The following is a 20,916-nucleotide window of genomic DNA, read 5'->3' as shown; positions in this document are numbered from 1 at the left end:
ATTAACAGCCGTTGTTGTAAAAAACTGGTGTATTTAGTAAACTAAGATTTGAATGGACTTTGTATGTGCCGCGTTCTTTGGGGTCCGTAGCTGGGGCAGAACACATAACAATCCACAAACCCACCCCCACCCACCACAAATTCCCCGCCCCTAAACCACCCAAACATCCACACAACAGACCAAGTAAGTTAGTCACATGTTTGTTAAGTAAATCTAGCTTCCCAAATGATTTGTCAGAAGGTCGCAAAAGATGATCCCGGGGGACTCTGCAACCATCATAAATATGAGTCAGTTGCCAGGGGGTCTGAATTTTGATTACGTGACCATGGGGATGCTGCGATGGTCGTAAGTGTGAAAAATGGTCATAAGACACTTTTTCCAGTGCTGTTGTAACTTCAAATGGTCACTAAATGAATGGTTGTAATTCAAGGATGACCCATAGAGGAAAAGAAGAAGACGCCGATCGCGCTCTTACCTCTAGCACCACCACAGAGATTATAGCACCTTCAGGACTCAGCCATGGAAAAAGACGCTGCAGCTGCCCACACTGGCCAATCAGGTAACAGTTCACCACAATGGCCAGGACGCCCATGGCCTCCATCACTTTCTGCAGAGGTAGGGAAAAAGGCCTTTTATTTAAAAAAATGAAGCTCTTTCAGGGACTGACTTGAGAAGAATCATTCTCTTTTCTAGCAACTTGGAAAGAAAAGCTGTTTTACAGCATAACAAGCATAACAAACAGCATGTTTTACAGCATAACAAAAGCAAACCTGAGGGAACCCACAGAATGACCGGCAAAAGGACATGTCCTTCATACAATATATGTAGATACGGGACTCACTGCCACATGACACGGCAATGGCTACAAGCCAGTGATTTTCGCCAATTTCATCCAATTCCATTTTAAGTTATTTTTTATCAGATTTTAGTAATAATTTGCATCTGGAACTCTGCACTTTGATATGGCCCAAGGGCTAATCAATAAAGTAAACTAATCAAAAGGGAGAAAAAAAAACCCCATTCATTTGTGGAAGAGGAGCAGTGAGCTGTCAATCAATGGCTTTTAGGTAACTAAACAGAGCTTTCATAATCAGGTGCGATCTACCTCAGAATACAGGTAGACCTCAATTTACACCACAATTCAGACTAGGACTCTTGTTGTTAGGTAATGTCATTAAGTGAGTCATCACGTGACCGCGCATGAATGTCATGACTTTTTGCCAGTGTCGTTAAGCAAATTGTGTAGCGATTAAGGGAATCCAGATTTCCCCATTGACTTGTTTATTGGAAACCAGTTGGAAAGATTATAGATGGTGATCATCAGACTGATTGCAGCTCCGAATGCCATCAGCCTGCTGGTGCAAAGCTAGTTTGCCCCCTGTGATGCACCATGGATAGCATGCATGTATGAACTAATAAGGTTGCCAGAACTACTCTGTGGTAAAAAGCATTGTAGACTTTTCTGGCTATGAACGCCATATGCTTTAAAAAAAAACCCTGAAGTTGTCAAAAATACAGGCTGATTACCAAATGTCCGAATCATGTAACCCGGGGGGTGGGGGGGGCTTCAATGGTGCAGTGTGATCATCAGAGGTGGTATTCAGTAGGTTCTGACCAGTTCTGGAGAATCGGTAGTGGAAATTTTGAGTAGTTCAGAGAACCGGTAAATACCACCTCTGACTGGCTCCGCCCCCATCTATTCTCAGCCTCCCCAGTCCCAGCTGATCGGGAGGAAATGGGGATTTTGCAGTAACCTTCCCTTGGAGTGGGGAAGGAAGATTTTTACAGTATCCTTGCCTTGGAGTGGGGTGGGAATGGAGATTTTACAGTATACTTCCCCTGCCATGCCCACCAAGCCATGCCATGCCATGCCAAGCCCACCAAGCCACGCCCACAGAACCGGTAGTAAAAAAAATTTGAATCCCACCACTGGTGACCACCATTTTAACTTCAAATTGTTGCTAAATGAATGGTCATAAATTGAGGACTCCCTATATCAGTTTGTCCATGGCCAAGAAGGGTGGGGCTGTTGCCTTCATGAAAGTCAGAACAGAGCAGAATAGAACAGAACAACAGAATTAGAAGGGACCTTGGAGGTCTTCTAGTCCAACCCACTACTGAAGCAGGAAACCTTATACCGTTCCAGACGAAGGACTGTCCAATTTCTTCCAAAAAAGCCTCCAGTGATGGAGCCCCCAGAACCTTCAAAGACAAGCCCTACCACTGGTTAATGGCAGCCAGATGAAAACGCGAGGCTTACCTGCCATTCTCCAATGCTTTCCACTCGCTGCCCGAAAGGCCGCTGGAGCCCCGTACACAACTTGAAGGCATCGCTCCGGATTTCAATGATGTTGTTGATGAGGGCACACATTGCAGCCAAAGGGAAAGCCGACGAGAAAAGGACCACATAGCCAAATTGGATGAACATCTCCTGGTAATCTTGAAAAGTGTCCTGGGTTGGGACAGGATCAAAATGTTGAGATGTCTTGTGTGTGCACGTGCGGGAAAGAACTACAAAGCACTTCATTCATTTGTTCTTTTCTAAACTTCCTTTATTCCGAAGTTTAGCACTGGGTGTCTGAAGCTGCACTGTTTCCTTTGCAAGACGAAGCGCCAAAGATAGAACACACGAGTAACTTTCAGAACTCGCTGTGTTTCGCGGGGGATAGTTTTTTTAAAGAAAGGTCCAAATACCAATTAATTAAATAGACTTAATTAATCAATAATCACACACAAGCTAGGGCTTATTTTCGGGATAGGTCTTATTTTCAGGAAAACACAGTGTTTACTGTGAACACCATGTTTTCCTGAAAATATCCCGAAAATAAGCCCTAGCTTGATTTTACAAGTGTGCCTTACCTCAAAAATAAGCCCTAGTTAAAACCCCGCCCACTCTGGGGTGCATGGGGTGGGGCGAGGCACATGCGTAAAAATTAAGCTAGGGTGGGGATGTGGGGATGGACTTGCCCTACTATTTACCTTTGGACAGTTGCAGCCAGGCTTCACATACCTCAACACCTGCCTTGCCTTGCCAACCCACTTCTTCGGCGGCTATTTGCCCCTGGCTTCCATTTTGCTGTCAGAGGCCTTCAGGAAAGGCCTGTGCAGCCGGGAATTGAGGTCCGGATTGACACCCCGGGCCCCTCCAGCCTGTGTTTTGCCATCAGAGGTTCTTCAGGGAAGGCCCCTGCAGCTGAGAAAGAAGGTCTGGATTGATCCAGAGCTCTGTTATCGGCTGCACAAGCCTTACATGAAGGCCTCTGATGGCAAAATGGAGGCTGGGACCAATGAGCGCGAGCTGCGACAAGCAGCCACCGAAGAAGTGGGCCGACAGCAGGCTCCTGCTGGGTGGGGCTGTTGCCACAGGGTGAGTCAGTAGAAGACATCCCCTGAAAATAAGACCTGGTGCCTTTTTTGGTGGCAAAAAATATAAGACCGGGTCTTATTTTCAGGGAAACACGGTAATAGCCTGCTTGCCTAGTCAGAGGAGCACATCTGGATCTTACCTCATATTTTTTCATGCAGCTCTCCACTTCGGCTTGGGCAAGCTGCGTGGTGTAGTTCTCCTCTGGTGGATCGATCCACGAGGACCTGGCATGTCTTCGATTCTCATACCCATCCTCCTCTTCTTCTTCCTCACCTTCTGGGAGGTTCTTGCCTACACGAGGCCTCCGAGTCCGCATGATAACAGCTGGTTCCTTAACTTCCGGTAGGGCCTTAAATGGACTCTCTGAGGCTTCATCGCTCTCATCATCATCCTCGCACAGCTCAAAGACAGAGGAGGGGTCCATCCCTTTCTCCACCATGGTGGGACTACCTTCTTCCAAGAAACTCATATCCTCTAAACTGGGATCCCCCGTCTTGCGGTCAGCTTTTTCAATAAAGCTCACTTTTTTCAGCTTCAGCCCACAGTCAATGATGCTCTCATCTTCTGAATCCGATTCCTTCTTCTCCTCGTCCTCTTCTTCAGGCACTCCGCACCCTCCATTGAGGCATTTCTTCTCCCCCTTGACGGCCCCCTCTGGGGCCTCATGGACCTCTGGCCTGTGGCCCGCTGGCGAGTCATTGTGCCTGGGATGCTGAGGGTTAGTGCCGCACGAAGTGGTGAATGTGTACTTCTGGGTCAGCAGGCGGAAGAAGGTGTGGGTCACCTCCCGAAGGTTTTGCATACTGAAATCACCACGCTTGAACTTGCTGTATAAGTGGGGCTGAGAGACTTCCTTAATATTCTGCAAGAACTGGCGGGTTATGAGGAGTGTAGCCAGCATCTGAAAGAAGCAGGAGGGAAGAGTAAAATATCCTGGTATTAGCCCTTCGGCACAGATAAGACTAGGAAGCAAAAGTCATGCAGGTCAATGCTACTTTTATCATGAGGTTATGGTAACAGAGTCTTACAAGTCTGAATGCACTTGGCACCTCCTTCCTTCCCTCCTTCCCTTTATCTTACAGACTACAGAATAACAAGAGTTGGAAAGGACCTTGGAGGACTTCTAGTCCAACCCCCTACTCAGGTAGGAAACCCTATACCAGTGATGGCTAATCCTTTTGCCATCGCGTGCCAGAAGGGAGGGGGCGGGGGGGTCACACACGTGCGTGCCCACACCCATAATTCTATGTGCCAGTGGGACCAGAAGTTGGCAAACAGGCCGTTTTCAGCCTCTGGTGGGCCTCCGTGGGGAGGGGGGGAAGGCCATTTTAGCCCTCCCCAGAGTCCTAGAGAGACTCTGGAGGCTGGGGACAGCAAAAAATAGGCCTTCCCCCTGCCCCGAGGCCCTCCTGAGGCAGGAAATAGCCTGTTTCCCTACTTCTGGTGGACCCAGGAGGCCCAAAAATCAGCTGGCTGGCGCGCGCATGCACACCGGAGCTGAGCTCACATGCCCACTGATCACATGCCCACGCGTGCCATAGGTTCGCCATTAAGGCCCTATACCATTTCAGACAAACTCTTCTTAAAAACTCTTAAAAAGAGTTTGGTTGTCCAAACTCTTCTTAAAAACTTCCAGTATTTGAAGCATTCACAACTTCTGGAGGCAATTCATGCCACTGATTACTTGTTCTGTCAGGAAATTTCTCCTTAATTCTAGGTGGTTCTCTGATTAGTTTCCATCCACTGCTTCTTGTTCTGTCTTCAGGTGCTTTAGAGAATAGGTTGACCCCCTTTTCTTTGGGGCACCCTCTTAGATATTGGAAGATTGCTATCATGTCACCCCCCCTAGTCCCTCTTTTCATTAAACTAGACATACCCAATTCCTGCAACTGTTTATATGTTTTAACCTCCAGTCCCCTAATCCTCTTTGTTGCTCTTCTCTGCACTCCTTCTAAAATCTCAACATCTTTTTTACATCATGGCGATCAAAGCTGGATGCAGTATTCCATGTGTGATCTTACCAAGGTATTATAAAATGGTATTAACACTTCATCTTCATGAGAACTAGGGAGGGTCTTGTCTGAGATGATTTTTCAGATTACAGTTTTACCCTGAACTCAGCTTTCTTTTATCTGACTGTTGTCTTACTAGCTGCTCTTCCTTTTGTTCATAATATTATTCCCTCTGTTCCTCATACCTGGGAAGAGTTGTGAGATAATCAATCAGCCAGACACACTGAAGTGTCTATTTTAGCCAATGAAGTGGGGAAAAAGTGCTCCCTGCCTGTCATTCTTAGCCAATTGTTCCTTAATAGAATCAGCTACTCACCTCTGGAGTTAAACAGCAGGCCATCCTATACATACTATTTTAAGGGGAACTTCAATCCTTGGCTACATTGCAAATTGACCAAGAGTGTCATGTAGAGAGCAAGAGCCTTCAAAACGTTTTGTTATAGAGGACATATTTCAAATTTTGAGAGGATGTTGTGGATAGACTCACAAAATGGTTGTTGTGATGGCCATGATGAATCATAAAGTATCAGAAGACAAAAACACTGAGGTTGCCCTCTATTCTTTACATAAGTTTACTACCTTAGCTTATCTTTCGCTTTCTCTTTTGCCTGATTAAATGAGCTCACACCCAACAAAGCTGTGACAACTCACCAATTTTTAAGAATTGCTTTGGAGAACATTTGGATTCCAGGAACGTGGATGGGAATTTCTCCCTTCTTGTCACCCTTATCAGTTGTAAGAAAGTTTTCTTTGTAACTGGGATCTCTATAGATACATTTTATAGGTAATCCTTGACTTATGAGCAGTCACTTAGCGACCGTTTGAATTTACAACGGACCTCCAAAAAGTACTTACAACCTGGTTCCAAAGTTTTCACGGCCAGGCTCCTTCCACAGTTCAAATGACTGTATTTCGAACACTTGGCCAATAGCCCACATTTATGGCTGTGACCACAGTTGACAACATTTTTGCTGAAAACTGAAGTTCCAGTTTTCAGCAAAAATGCCCCACAGCAAACAATGGGTTCGCGTAACACCATGGATTTACTTAACAATTGCCACAAAAAAGGTTATACAATTGGGTGGACATTGGCAAGTTTTTCCTAATGGTAAAAACTGGTCAACAATGGAACAAAGAAGGATGGATGGCTTTGGGGTTGATGTAATGATTGGACGAGATCCGTGTTTCTCAATCTTAGCAACTTGTTAGCTGAGTGATTCTGGGAATTGAAGTCTACACATCTTAAAGTTGTCAAGACCGAGAAACTTCGGAGTAAATGATCTTAAGACCCCTCCAGGTCTTCCATTCTATAATTCTAAGCTTCAAAACCAAAAAAAGTAAAAATTAATCCATTCGTGAGAAATAGGCAAACTTTTATAAATTATTTAGAAACTAATTTCATTTGCCTCTTAAAAAGTAACCATTTAAACAGATTAACATCACATGCTGATGTTATTTTTCTAGTTTCCTTTCATCTAAGTTTCTAGCTGAGGTTATTTGCTGATATAAATCTATCATCATCACCACCATCATCATCATTGGAGATCATTTGGAGAAAAAAATTAAGTCATAAAGTTTACCATTAAGAAAGAAGTCTAAGCAATTTTATGAGAAAGGTACAATGGTCTGAGGCTAAACTCCTAAGTCCGCACTACCTGGATATAATTAAAAAATAAAGCAAGAACTTAAATAATAGGAACTAGATGGAAGTCGTAGAATAAAAATTCAATTGAAACTAACTTGTCCCTAGAAAGTCAAAATTAATCCAATATTAAGCATCCCATTTCTCTGCAAAGAACATCATGTCATCCTGCCCAAAATCAGAGTTGCTTGAAGAAAATGAAGGCAAGTGTCTTGTGAGCATCCAATTCCTTTCAAAACTTCTTTTGGCTTTCCATTCTGAAAGCCTTTTCAGCCCCCATGCCAGTTTCATCATTTTTGACCAATCGTAAGTAAATCTTGGTCAGAGCTGTAAGAGCAAACATTTTTTTTGGTCATGGGAAAGCAAGTCTTCTTACAATGCATTGGGCCAAATAAATGGGATTAAAGATGAGGTTCTACAGCCTGCTTATTCCTTCTCACCCCCACCCATCCATACTCCCTCCATCATTAGGATCCTACTTTGGAGATGCCCAGATGCCAGGAAAAACTCAGCAAACCCTTAAAGGAGATGAGATAGAGGTGAAGTTGGAGAGTGATGGAGGGAAGGACCGCGTCTTTAAGCTGACGCACAAGGCTTTGGAAGAGAGAAAAGATGACCAGGAGCTGTGGAGGGCAATACGGACAAGACAGAGAAACAAAGAGAGAGAAAGAAAAAACCATGAAAAATTAAAAGAACCCATAAAAGAAAGGAAGAAAGAAAGAAAACCATATTAGGAATAGATTCAAAGTGGCTGATAGTCCTTGGCTTTCTGGGGTGCAACTTTTTTGAATACTCCGGGGACATTTTTGGACCTAAACATATCCTGATAAAAATGGCACATTTACCTGGACCAACACTATTTCTGATTGTAATGGAGCCCAGTGCAATTTACCCCTTTCCCATTTTCCCTTGGCTGTCGCCTCCCATATTCACGAATGCCATACCTCCTTGAGGCGGTCCATGTCTTTGAGGTAGAATCCAATGTAGAAAAGACTTAGGTATGAATTTACAAATTGAAACTGTTTGGAGAAGAGAGAAACAGAAGCCGTAAGAAAGAGTTGATGTAACAAGATTAAAACTAAATGTCTATGGAGATTCTGTCATCCAGGTAACAGTTGTCCCAAAGATACTTTTTCAAGAGGCAACTGGACTTTCCGGTTTTTCTTTTCTTTGAAGACGTTTCGCTTCTCATCCAAGAAGCTTCTTCAGCTCTGACTGGATGGTGGGGAATGGAAGGATTTATACTCCTTGCAGAAAGCGGATCAAAAAAGAATGCAAACGACCAGCTGTATACAAGGAGTATAAATCCTTCCATTCCCCACCATCCAGTCAGAGCTGGAGAAGCGAAACGTCTTCAAAGAAAAACCAGAAAGTCCAGTTGCCTCTTAAAAGAGCACCTTTGGGACAAGATTAAGACTGTCTCATTGTTTATCTCTAGCTTTGGGCAATTTACCAAGGGGCTGTCACTGAATTATTGAACAAAAATAGTCCTGCTAAAATCAAAACAAGACGAAACATCATTGAGGCTTATCAGTCCAGATAAAGGAAGAGAAAGTGTACATTTTTGCACACCCCATCACCCATCAAATTTTGGTGGATAAGTATAATTAGCAGAATTAAATAGCAGCATTACAGGTAGTCCTTGAGTCATGACTGTAATGGAGCTACAATGTAAAGTGAGTTGGCCATATGATTTTATGAACTTTTTGGCAGAAGTCCTTAAGTGAACAAGGTGGTCATAAAGCAAACACAGTGGTCGTTAAGCGAACCCTTGGTTTGCTATGGTTTATTTTTCCAAAAACAGGGCCATTTTTTTGTAAAATATGCTGCAATCCCAGATATGTGACCATTTGCCAAGCGCCTGAAGTCTGGAAATGTGATCCTAAAGGAGGCTGATCATCAGAACTTCAAGTCTGGGTCATAAGTATCTTCAAGATAGGTCCATGGGAACTTCAAATGGTCCCTAAGCAACCAGTTGTAAGTTGAAGACTACCTGTAATCTTGCTAACTGAGAGACTTTCTTGCCAAGGCTCGCCAAAGAAAATCGAAGCCATCAAAAGGAAGAGGCTCCTGTCTGGAGAAACTCATCCTGCTGGATTTTTGAGACTGGGTCCTACTTTTAGAATTGGAACAGAAGTTTCAAAAAGGCTCCACTTACCAAGACCATTTTGATGATGAGGTGTTTTTCGTAGGCACTCTGCAAGCGATAATTTTCTGCAAGGAAAAGGAATGAGGAGGAGATGAGGAGGTAAAACGTGGCAGTTTGGAGTTAGATGGGTCTTTTCTAGAACCAGAATAAACTGATTTCTCAATGACAGCAGTGAACCTAAGCAGAGTTCACTGTGGTAAGACGGACAAGCCTATATATTTGATAAACAAACCTCTTTGGGTACCATGTGTCAACAATTTACTGGCATTCCTGGAAAACATTCTCTGAGTAGTAATCATCTTATGGCTGAGAATTTGATATGGGCCAGTATCTGCTGTCTAAGCAACGGCGTCTTAAAGTCTGATTCTCTAACACTTGGCATTTCATGATGGCACAATAGTGACACTTGACAGGTATGGTTAGGCTTGCCAGATGAGATCTAAGTGGGCTCATCTAGTACCGTATCTTACATCAGGCAAGTGCCAATGAGAAGCCCAGAAGAAATGCATAAAGTGAGGGTCCTTTCCAGCTTAGCCTTAGCTTCAGGGATCTTCTGCGATTCTTCTCTATCTTTCATAACTGAAGTCTCTCCCTTCTATTAAAGAACGTGAGCTCTACCAAGCCAGAAACAAAAAATCCACTCTCCCCACCCCAAGAAACAGATTTTCAAAGCACTTGATTATTATCTTCACCAGCTATTGTGGGTTTGCCATGGCAATCAAACTGCTGAAAATCATTCCTACAGCTATACCCAGGGATGGGCTTCAAAATTTTTAGCAACGGGTTCTCTGCTCGGTTGCTAGGTGGGCGTGGCCATAGTGGGTGTGGCCTAGTTGGCCTTCTGCACCATGGGGGGGGCGTTTTTGCCCTTCCCAGGCTCCAGAGGCTTTCTTTGAGCCTCCGGGAGGGCGAAAACGGGCTCCCCGGGCTCTGGAGGCCCTCTGGAGGCTGGAAACGGGCCTGTTTCTGGCCTTCCCAAACTTCTGGTAGGCCCACTTTTCGCCCTGCCTGAGCCTCCGCATGCACCCTGCACTTACCTGCATCCAAAATGGGCAGGGCCAGCCAGGAGTGGGATTTGGGGGTTCTCCGAACTGCACAGAACCTTAGCTAGAGGTTTCCAAATGTGCCAAATTCTGGGAGCAAGTCTTAAAACTTGCCAAGTTTGGAGACCCTTGCCATAAAACCAACAAAAAATATATCCCAATACAGGTAGTCCTTGACTTACAATAGTTTAGTTAGTTACTGTTCAGTTACAATAGCACTGAAAAAAGTGACTTAGGACCAATTTTCACTCTTATGACCGTTGTAGAATTCTCATATCATGTGATCAAAATTCAGACGCTTGGCAACTGACTCTTATTTGTGACAGTCATGGTGTCCTGAAGTCAAGTGATCACCTTTTCTGACCTTCTGACAAGCCAAGTAAATGGGGAAACCAGATTTATTCAACAGTTTGACTAATTAACAACTGCAGTGTCATAAAATGGGGCAAACTCACTTAACAAGTATTTCACTAGTAGCATAAATTTTGGGCTCAGTTGTGGTCATAAGTCGAGGGCTATCTGTAATGTGTGTGTGTGTGAGAGAGAGAGAGAGAGAGGGAGAGGGAGGGAGAAGGGGAGAGGGGGAGGGGAGAGAGGGGGAGTGGAGAGAGAGGGGGAAAGGGGGAGTGGGAGGGGAAGAGAGGAGGAGGGGAGAGAGGGAGAGCGAAAGTGCCTACTAGCATGCAATACTTTTTTTAAAATTTGGTTCCTAAACCCACTTATGAGGTTGCTCCAATCTTAGATTTTGGGTAAGTACTGTATGCTCAGCATCCTTGGTTCACAGCATCCATCTGGAAGCTGGCTGCATTGTCCTCTTTCTCTGCTCTTCGTTCTCTTGTGGGCCTTCCTCTGATTTAGGGAGGAAAGTTGCATAGCATATAGACCAGTGTTCTTCAACCTTAGCAACTTTAAGATGTGTGGACTTCAATTCCCAGAATTCCCCAACCAGCTTTTGGTTGCTGGGGAATTCTGGGAGTTGAAGTCCATACATCTTAAAGTTGCCAAGTTAAGAAATATTGATCTGGGCTGCTTCTGCAAATTCCCAGATTCTGTGCATCTCTTGACATGGACACAATCAAAAAGTTTCTTCTGATCCATTTATGATTCCATTTAGCTATGTTTTCTTCAGATCAGAAGATGTGCAATGTGGATATTTACCCATATCATTTAGCCAGTAGGCAATTTTTCTGTAGATTTCATCACAGACGGTGACGATGACGGCCAGCATGATTTTGGGCAAGAAGCGAACAAGGCGTGGCAGCTCCTTGATGCTCAGCACAAATTCCTGATCAAGGAGGAGGAAGAAACAGATTGGAGAGCCAGGATTACATCACAACTGATAAATACAAATGGCTTTTCACAAAGGCAGAGGCTTGCTTATTTCTACCAATTCCCATTGCTCAATTATTTCTATTCTATGAATTTAAGCATTTTCTTAAAAAAAAAACAATAACTAAGCTCGTTTGACTGTCAACAAAGCTGTCCACAGATAGTCCTCAATTTACAACCAACATAGAATCCCTATGGTCGCGTGATGAACATTCAAGTGCTTGGTAACCAGTAAGTATTTATGATGATTACAGAATCCCAGGACCATGTGATCTCCATTTATGAACTCCCCAACTAGCTTCAAACAAGCAAAGTCAATGGGGACAGTTGGATCATTTAACAATCATCTGATTCATTTAATAACTGCAGGGATTCACTTAACCACCATTGCAAAAACGGTGATAAAATTGAGTGAGACTTATTTAACAACTGACTTGCTTAACAACAGAAATTCTGGTCCCAGTTGTGGTAATAAGTTGATTTTTTTTTTTAATTTGATTTATATGCCGCCCTTCTCCGGAGACTCAGGGCGGCTTACAATGCGTTAAGCAATAGCCTTCATACTTTTGTATATTTTTATACAAAGTCAGCTTATTGCCCCCACAAACTGGGTCCTCATTTCACCTACCTTAGAAAGGATGGAAGGCTGAGTCAACCTTGAGCCTTGGAGAGATTCGAACCAGCAGTAAATTGCAGGCAGCTATGTTAATAACAGAGTGCGTAGACCACTGTACTATCAAGGCTCAGATTATGTCTGCCTGTCTGTCTTTCTGACTGTCTGTCTGTTTGCCTGCCTGCTTGCCTGTCTGTCTCTATCATCCTCCTATTCCTATTCCTATTCCTACTCCTATTCCTATTCCTATTCCTATTCCATTCCATCCTATTCTCTATCCATCCATTCATTCAATTTACATTTCTCGATTTCAATCAAAACTCCTACGGTAGTTGGTGAACAAAACACATTTAAAATATTGCCAGTAAACTGTATAAAAATAACATCTGCGATAAAGTAATCATATAAGTCAATTAGTGTCAATCAATGACATCGATTACTAACACATATCCACCAGATTAATCCTGCCATTCAATTAATAGCCTAATTAACTCAGATGGTATTAGCTCAATCTAGAAATGGTCCACAAAAAAGCTCAGCTTAATGCTCCATCAGCAGGAGGCAAGTCGAATGTAAATAGTAAACAGTAACAGAGTTGGAAGGGTCCTTGGAGGTCATCTTGTCCAACCCCCTGCTCACGCAGGAGACCTGTACTAGGGATTTGAAATGCCGAACTGCCGACCTTTCTGATTGACAAGCTCAGTGTCTTAGCCACTGAGCCACAGGGGCTGTTCCAAAGAATGGGTGCAGCTCCGAGCTTCAGCTCCTCTCACTTTCCAGAAGTAGCTCACTACTTACTGCTTTTCCTGAGATGTGCAGGCCATACCTGAACCACTGCTTATGAATGGTGTGAATTGCACCTTTAGGGATCCTTTAGGGCAGTGTTTCTCAACTTTGGCACCTTTAAAATTCATGGACTTCAACTCCCAGAATTCCCTAGCCAGCTCTGCTGGGGAAGAAATTCTGAGAGTTTCAGTGCACACATCTTAAAGATGCCAAAGTTGAGAATACTGTTTTAGATATTTGTTATCTCAAAACATCATTTGTTAGGATAGTAAATTAGTACCCAATTATGGTTGCTATCCAGACCAGCATTATCCTCAATGGGGAAACAAGGGAAGTGCCACAGCTAAGCTAAGAGAAATTAAATATTCTACTACTCTTATTTGTCAGTCTGCATTGCATGGAATATTTTAGCCCTTGCTACACATTACTCATAGAATATCGTGGCCAAATAGTGATTATATACCGTATTTTTCAGACTATAAGACGCACCTAAATTTACAGGAGGAAAACAAGAAAAGAAATAGTTTTTGACCTCCCCAGCCCCCAGAAGCACTTTGCAGGCCAAAAACAGGCTCATTTTTGGCAAAAATGGGCCATGTGGAGCACTGCAGAGTGCTTCTGGGGCCGGGAAGGGCAAAAATGCGACCCATGGATGGTTCAGGAGGCCCCAAAACACCCATATTCGCTTTATAAGATGCACCTAAATTTTCACCTACTTTTAGGAAGAAAAAAGGTGCATCTTATATTCTGAAAAATACGGTAATCTGAATTCATATTGCAGCCTTGACTAGCTAATAAAATGCACTATCCTCATTTATAAGTAGTGATTAGGAGAATATTCTGAGGAAGTTGATTGGCTGATGAACAGCCAATGGCATTATTTCTCACCCTCCTCCATATGATGCCTGCCCCCCAACAATGACTGAATTAATTAAACTGAATAAGATATAAAATGAATGTATCTTCCCTGAAAGTGCAGGAAGCATTATAAAAGTTACATGCCATGGCTCTGAGATAGCTGAAGTATCCCTTTTCTTTTCAGAGCATTAAGGGATCAGCATGACACTGTTTAAATCTTAGGCTGGGGCAAGATAAGGCCAGTCTTGTGTTGTGGACAGCTAGAACATCTGATGAAAACAGCAAATGAGAAAAGACACTTGGGCTGGATTGTGGACCCTGCCTGCCCACAACGCCAGGAACACCTTACCTGCAATTCGAAGCAGCCCAGCATGGTAAGGAAGACAAAGGAGAGGCAGAAGATACAGATGGGCAAGCTCACCAAACACTGGAAGAGCAACCGCTTCCAAGGAGGGTAGTAGAACTCTTCCGTGTTAGTCACTGGGCTGATGCGCTTCACACCCTGCAAAGAAAGGACATACAGATACGGATTAACAGAGTGGGAAGGGACCTTGTAGGTCATCTAGTCCAACCCCCCCCCCAAACAGATGCTACACCATTTCTGACAGATAGCAGTCCAGTCTCTTCTTGAAAGCGTCTAGTGATGAAGCTCCCACGACTTCTGAAGGCAAATTGTTCTATTGGTTGATTGCTCTCACTGTAAGAAAATTCCTCCTTATTTCCAGGTTGAATTTCTCCTTGATATTCCTTGTCCGGCCTCAGGTGCTTAGGAAAATACCGTATTTTTCAGAGTATAAGACACTCCGGACTATAAGACGCACCTACCTTTTTTGGTGAGGAAAACAAGAAAAAGAAATCTTCCTCTGCCTCCCAGCAATTTTGCCTCATTGCAGCAAACAGCAAATAGCCTGCTTTACTTTCATTTTCATTATACCTTGATTAGCACAAAAAAAAATAAATAAATAAAAAATCTGCTCCCAGCAATTTACCTCCTTGCAGCAAGAACTGGAGGCCCACGCAGCAATAGGCAATGGCAATCCCTGCAGCCTGAAACAGCTGAGAGTTGGGAGGCCGATCCAATGGACAATCAACTTGTGCTAATTAGGCTGTGCTGAAGCTGAAATAAGCTCTTTTTTCTTGCTGCTTGCTGCAAGGAGGTAAATTGTTGGGAGGCAGAGGCCAAAGGGTGGGGGCCAGTAGGTGGGCAGGGCTACATTCTGTGTATAAGACGCACCCAAATTTTCACCCCCTTTTAGGGGGAAAAAGGGTGCGTCTTATACTCCGAAAAATGCCTCTCGGTGGTAGCGCCTCAAATATTGGAACACTGCTATCATGTCTCTCCTGGTCCTTCTCTTCACTAGACTAGCCATGCCCAGTTCCTGCTACCGTTCATTGTATGTTTTAGCCTCCAGTCCTCTAATTATCCTGGTTGCTCTTCTCTGCACTTTCTAGAGTCTCAACATTTTTTTATAGTGTGGTGACCAAAACTGGATGCAGTACTTTAGGTGTGGTCTTACTAAAACTTTATAGAGTGGTATTAGTACCTCCCTTGATCTTGATTGTATCCCTCTATTAATGCATTTAGGATTGCGTTGACTTCTTTGGCTGCCACTGCACACTGTTGGCTCATATTTAATTGGCTGTCCACTAAGACTCCAAGATCCCTCTCACAATTACTGCTATTAAGCCTGGTTTCAGATGACAAGGTTGACATCAGCAAGACTTGGGGGACTCTTGGGGGATTCCCTAGGTTTGTTACAGGACCAAGAGAACAACTGCAGGTAGTCTTCAAGTTATGACCATAATGGAACAGCCCACTGTGATCCTAATCTGTTATGATTTAACAGATTAACAGAGTTGGAAGGGATCTTATAGGTCATCTAGTCCAACCCCCGCTCAAGCAGGAGACCCTATACCATTTCTGACAAATAGCAGTCCAATCTTTCTTGAAAGTCTCAAGTGATGAAGATCCCACAACTTCCCACAACTTGAGGTGCACCCGAAGATTTTGGTCCAGTTTCCATCTGCTGGCACTCAATATTTCCCAGTTCTCAAGTTTTTGAGGGTTAACTAGGTTAGAGGAGAGACTGGATTTAGGCCTTTAGGCAAATCTATCTCCCTAGCCTTGATGTATAGTTTTCTCACTTTTGCAAGAAATAGGTACCCATTTAAAATCATAAGGAGTATAATGCTGGATACAACAAAGACATATAAATTTAATTAATCAGAGCAGAGAATCCTGGGCTAAATGAGAGGTGGACAACAGGATGGCTATGAATGTTGAGATATCTGTGTGACATGCCTAGATTTTATCCATGAACATGGGCAGCACAAATTATTATTTTTCAAGCTTGTATTTTCTTTTTTTTGAGCTAGATCAGACACCACTGACCCGGAACTGCGGCCGAGGCTCTTCGATGGACTCTGCTGGTGTGTCCAAAGTTCCCCACTTGTATGCAAATTCGGCTCCTCGACGTTTCCACTCCTCCAGGAACAGCGTGGACCAGATAACATTGAAGATGGCAAATATAACAGAGCAAATGTCCCGGCTGGTCTAATTAGGAAGGGAAGAGATGATTAATGAAGAGCAAAGAAAGACCGGAATTTCCACTGTTTTAACAGTTTCTAAAGAAGGTTGTTTATCCCAGCTATCCATCAATCAGATAAATCAACTCCAACAATTCTCCCGGGATGAGAATGTCACCAATAAAGAAGAATATTGGTAGCTCAGGGTTGCTAATCTAGCACTGATGTTAGATCAGAGGTGGTATTCAGCCAGTTCTAGTGAACCGGTAGCAGAAATTTTGAGTAGTTCAGAGAACCGGCAAATACCACCTCTGATTGGCCTGCCCCTGATCTATTCACTGCCTCCCGAGTCCCAGCTGATTGAGTCCCAGCTGATGGGCTGGGTCTTCTTTTGTTGCCCTGCACAAGAGAACGGAGCTGGAAAGCAGGTTAGTGGGGTGGGGAGGGAATGGAGATTTTACACTATCCTTCCCCCTGGAGTGGGGTGGAAATGGAGGTTTTACAGTATCCTTCCCCTGGAGTGGGGTGGAAATGGAAATTTTACAGTATCCTTCCCCCAGGAGGGGGTAGAAGTGGAGATTTTACAGTATCCTTCCCCTGCCATGCCCACCAAGCTACACCCACCAAGCCACACCACGCCCACCAAGCCACGCCCACAGAACTGGTAGTAAAGAAATTTGAATCCCACCACTGTGTTAGATGTTAGTTTGGGTAGATGTTTGGGCAGATGTTGGTTTTGGTAATGAAACATCTGCAAGAAAACAACCAGGTTCAAAGAGCACCAAGGATAATATTAATAAGCAGCAATCTTGGCCTGAAGTTTACCTCAAAAATTCACCTTCCAACAATGGCCAGCCGGATAGGTTTGGTAAGACAGGAACAGCCCTTCCCTCTGCACCTTTGCAGTAGTATGCCAAACATTTCATTTCAAACATTCCTAGCACAAAATTTCAGACGTGTCTCATTTCAGGTGCTGCTTTGAGCATAGGACTGTTCTGGCTGCAAATGTACAGTAAATGGTTGCAGCAATTCTGTTTTGAGCCTGAAATCTTTGCAAAATGTTCCAGACAGTCCATTCCACTCAAAACAGAATGCTGCCGTGCACTTGAAGCATTTCAGAATGGGAACATTTCACACACTCCTTGGATTTGACATCTCAAGATGATCTCCTTTGCACACAGAGACTCCTTGTGTTGTTAGTTGTGCTCATACCTACTCATCATATATATATATAATCTGTTTTTTTCTGTCTCTGAAGCCAGAAAATAGGGACTGGCTTAGTGGTAAAAATCCTTAGGGTTGGTTGGTGATCAGAAGCATTGTGGAGGATACAGGAGCTTACCCTAGTAAAGGTAGACTGCCTTTGAAGCTGGAGGGTGCATTGTTAGCCATGGATACTGGTAGCCATTGAGAGAGAGAGAGAAGATCCCTTTTGAACAGATCAAATCACCCATCTGATCCAATCTGATCTATTAACAATGCTCAGATGTTTGCCAGAGTTCAGCAACAGGAAGGAAAGTCACAGCCTTAGATAGCTTTCATTTACTTAATTGGTTATGAAGACAGTTGGTCCTCAACCTACAGTAACAGTTGGGATCAGAATTTCAGTTGCTAAGCAAGGCGGTTGTTAATCTGGTTTTATGGCCTTCTTTGCCACAGTTGTTAAGTGAATCATGTGGTTCTTATACAAATCCAGCTTCCCTTAGAGACTTTGCTTGTCAGAAGCCAGCTGGGAAGATAGCAAGAGGCTGTCACATGTTGGTCACACTGCAAAACATCATACATACATGCTGATTGCCAAGCACCCAAATTTTGATCATGTGACTGTGGGGATGCTGAACGGTTATAAAAGCAAGGACCAATTGTAAGTCATTCTTTCAGTGTTGTTGTAATTTCAAATGGTCATTAAACAAATGGTTGCATACTGAGGACTATTTATAACAGATTGTAAAAAGTTAGCACTCACCCTTCTTCTAGAAGAGTGAAATATTTTAGGAAATATTAAAAAGGCAGAATATTATACTCCCCTAAAGGGAGAAATGGAGAAACATGCTCTTGGAAAGCAGCCCCCAACTTTCTTAATAGCCCTCAGCAGATGTCAGCACTTAAGAGATCAAGAGATAGATAGCTCTAGTCATAAGCAAATACTGCAGGCAGAAATCCATTCAAGACAGGACATTTTGAAATTCCCTGCAGCAAGGTCTGAAGAAAAGTAGGATTAGCCCTCAGCCACAATAGGAATTGCCCAATGCCCCTTCATTGCATCAGCAGTCCAAACTTCAACCAAATGTAGCTCAGACAAACATGACCCCTACATGGCCCCATGGGAATCTGACAACAGCCAATAGAATACATGTTCTTGCACAGGAACAGGAAGTTCATGTACAAAGCCCAAGAGAATGTATAAATACCCCGCCCCCCATCAACTCTATGTGATCAGCTAGCCAGAATCACACGTTTGGTGGTTCTGCTTCATCAATAAATGGACCAATCAGCCTTCATTTTGTCTCCAGTGCCTTTCTCCTGGCTTGGAACTGAACCAGATGGATATTTCTTCCAAAGATGTTAGATCCATCCTCGGTTAACGTCTGATCATCATCATATAAGGCACTGGATTTTTGTTCCTGTCCATTGGGAATGGATAGGTAAAACATATAAGAACTAATTATCTTATGATGGCATTAGCAGCCACGGGTTGAATTAGGGTCCTTCGCTTACATTTTTAAACATCGAGACACAATAGAGAAAATGTCAAATGATTTGCCAGGGCAGTAAGCAGAATCTCAGTGAATACAGGCAAGTTATCTGAATAGAAGATCCTACAAGGAATTACACATTGTTTCTGCGTTGTCTTTCTTCATAGAGAAATAAAGCTTTCCCACTGTTAGAATAATACAAAGTGGGACTTTGATATGATCCAGTACGCTCTAACTGATTCCAAGCATTCCCTGTACTATTTCTGCCTAGGTTCAGGTGGTTTGCCAAGTATGATTGCATTTGGAGAAGGGAGATCTTGCGATCTTGCCTTAAGTGACACAAGTCTTGAGTTTACTGTAATACACACCATGTAATGGTATGCTTAAAGTCTCAAGGAGTCACAACTGCACCACGTGTGCATTCCTTAGCTATCAGGTGGTTGATTAGCCTCCTTGTCTATCCACAGAGAGGCTACTAGTTAAGAACTGAAAGAAGTCTTTACCTTAACAGCTGAAAGCCAGATTGGATTCTAAAGTGAAAGTAATCCGGTTACTGAGATGCTTGTATCATTTAAAAAAAAAAAAAACAACAACCCTCATTTGGCAGAATGTGATAGCAAAAGATTCACAAAAGTTCAGGGCTTTGATCATTTTACACCTTTGCAGCCCTTCTACATTCCTAGCCTATTTAGTTCCAGGGCCAAAGAAAAATGGTTCTAACCTTTATAAGGTTAAGACGGGGCCAACCTAAGGATTAGTTGCATCCATTTCAACCTGCCAGAATGTTGTCACCAGTTGCTCAGACCCATTAGCATTCTCAGGGGGTAAAAGGAGATGACACAGAATGTGTTGTGACATCATGGCCCAAGCCACTGATTTCCATACTTGCATGCAACATCATGCAGCAACTACAGGCTGATTTAGAGTTGCCCACAACTGCCTGTTTGCGTTGTTGCAAACCTGTGTTGCAAAGAGTTTGATGGGTAAGTATGGGGTGCAGATGGCTGCAAGCGGGTCGACGCACACACCTCCCCAATCTCAACCACGCATGGCCATACCCACGCCTGGTTTAGCAAAGGGGGGAAAAAAGTCCCGATACGTCACGTGACGCCACCGTGACAATATGAGTTAGTTTGTTTATTTATTTATTTATTTATTCATTTATTTATTTATTTATTTATTTATTTATTTATTTATTTATTTATTTATTTATTTATTTATTAGATTTCTATACCGCCCTACTCCCGAAGGACTCAGGGCGGTGCACAGCCAAACAATAAAAATACATACAATACAAAATTTAAAAATAGAATAAAATCAGATTAAATAATTTTGGCCCCGACAAATTTAAAACCCCAAACTTTTAAACTTTTAGTTTGACACCCGTGTTCTAGTTCGTAGCAAATGTCTATGCTGAGGCCCAATTCTATGGTCCTTCAGCAAGAGGACCTATCCAAAGAACCTTTGGATAGTGAGAAGGGTGGCCTATAAATTACTATTACATTCCTCCTTTCATATCCTTTCATATCATCAAAGCACTACCTGTTTATCTACTTGCGGTTGCATGCTTTCGAACTGCTAGGTTGGCAGGTGTATAAATTTCATAAATAAAAACAATAAATAAAAAGTCTTGGGGGGGTGAGAACTGGCCATGGGGTCTTTTCCACTAATTTTCTAGAAATCTATTCCTGAAAAGTTATGCGTGAATTCTCAGGCTTGTTTTTAAGGCAAACATAAGAGTTTTTCTTTAATTATCCTAACTGGGATTTTTTAAAGGAGTATTTTAATCTATTTGTAGTTTTCATTAGTATCTTACTTATTTATTTATTTTATACGTCTTTGAATAACCAGAGTTCTATTAGGATTTCTAAATAACATTATGAGCTGCTCTGGCA

General features: G+C 43.0%; 1 protein-coding gene across 2 annotated transcripts in view; it reads right to left on the bottom strand.

Moving 5' to 3' along the window:
* ANO8 (anoctamin 8) overlaps positions 1-20,916 on the bottom strand; it is a 74,191-nt gene that overhangs the window by 12,646 nt on the left and 40,629 nt on the right. For both annotated transcript variants that reach the window (XM_034437640.3, XM_034437641.3), the window contains exons 8-15: positions 16,192-16,353; positions 14,149-14,301; positions 11,372-11,498; positions 9,180-9,235; positions 7,966-8,040; positions 3,507-4,268; positions 2,261-2,452; positions 476-607 (exon numbers count right to left, since the gene is read on the bottom strand). In XM_034437640.3, coding sequence (XP_034293531.2) covers positions 476-607; positions 2,261-2,452; positions 3,507-4,268; positions 7,966-8,040; positions 9,180-9,235; positions 11,372-11,498; positions 14,149-14,301; positions 16,192-16,353 — 1,659 coding nt within the window. The remainder of the gene's footprint in view (positions 1-475; positions 608-2,260; positions 2,453-3,506; positions 4,269-7,965; positions 8,041-9,179; positions 9,236-11,371; positions 11,499-14,148; positions 14,302-16,191; positions 16,354-20,916) is intronic.

Source organism: Pantherophis guttatus, chromosome 1 (genome assembly GCF_059756535.1).
Source record: "Pantherophis guttatus breed Tessera chromosome 1, ASM5975653v1, whole genome shotgun sequence".
Lineage (NCBI taxonomy): Eukaryota > Metazoa > Chordata > Lepidosauria > Squamata > Colubridae > Pantherophis > Pantherophis guttatus.
The sequence above is the reverse complement of the archived record's forward strand: the minus strand, read 5'-3'. Positions and strand labels throughout refer to the sequence as shown.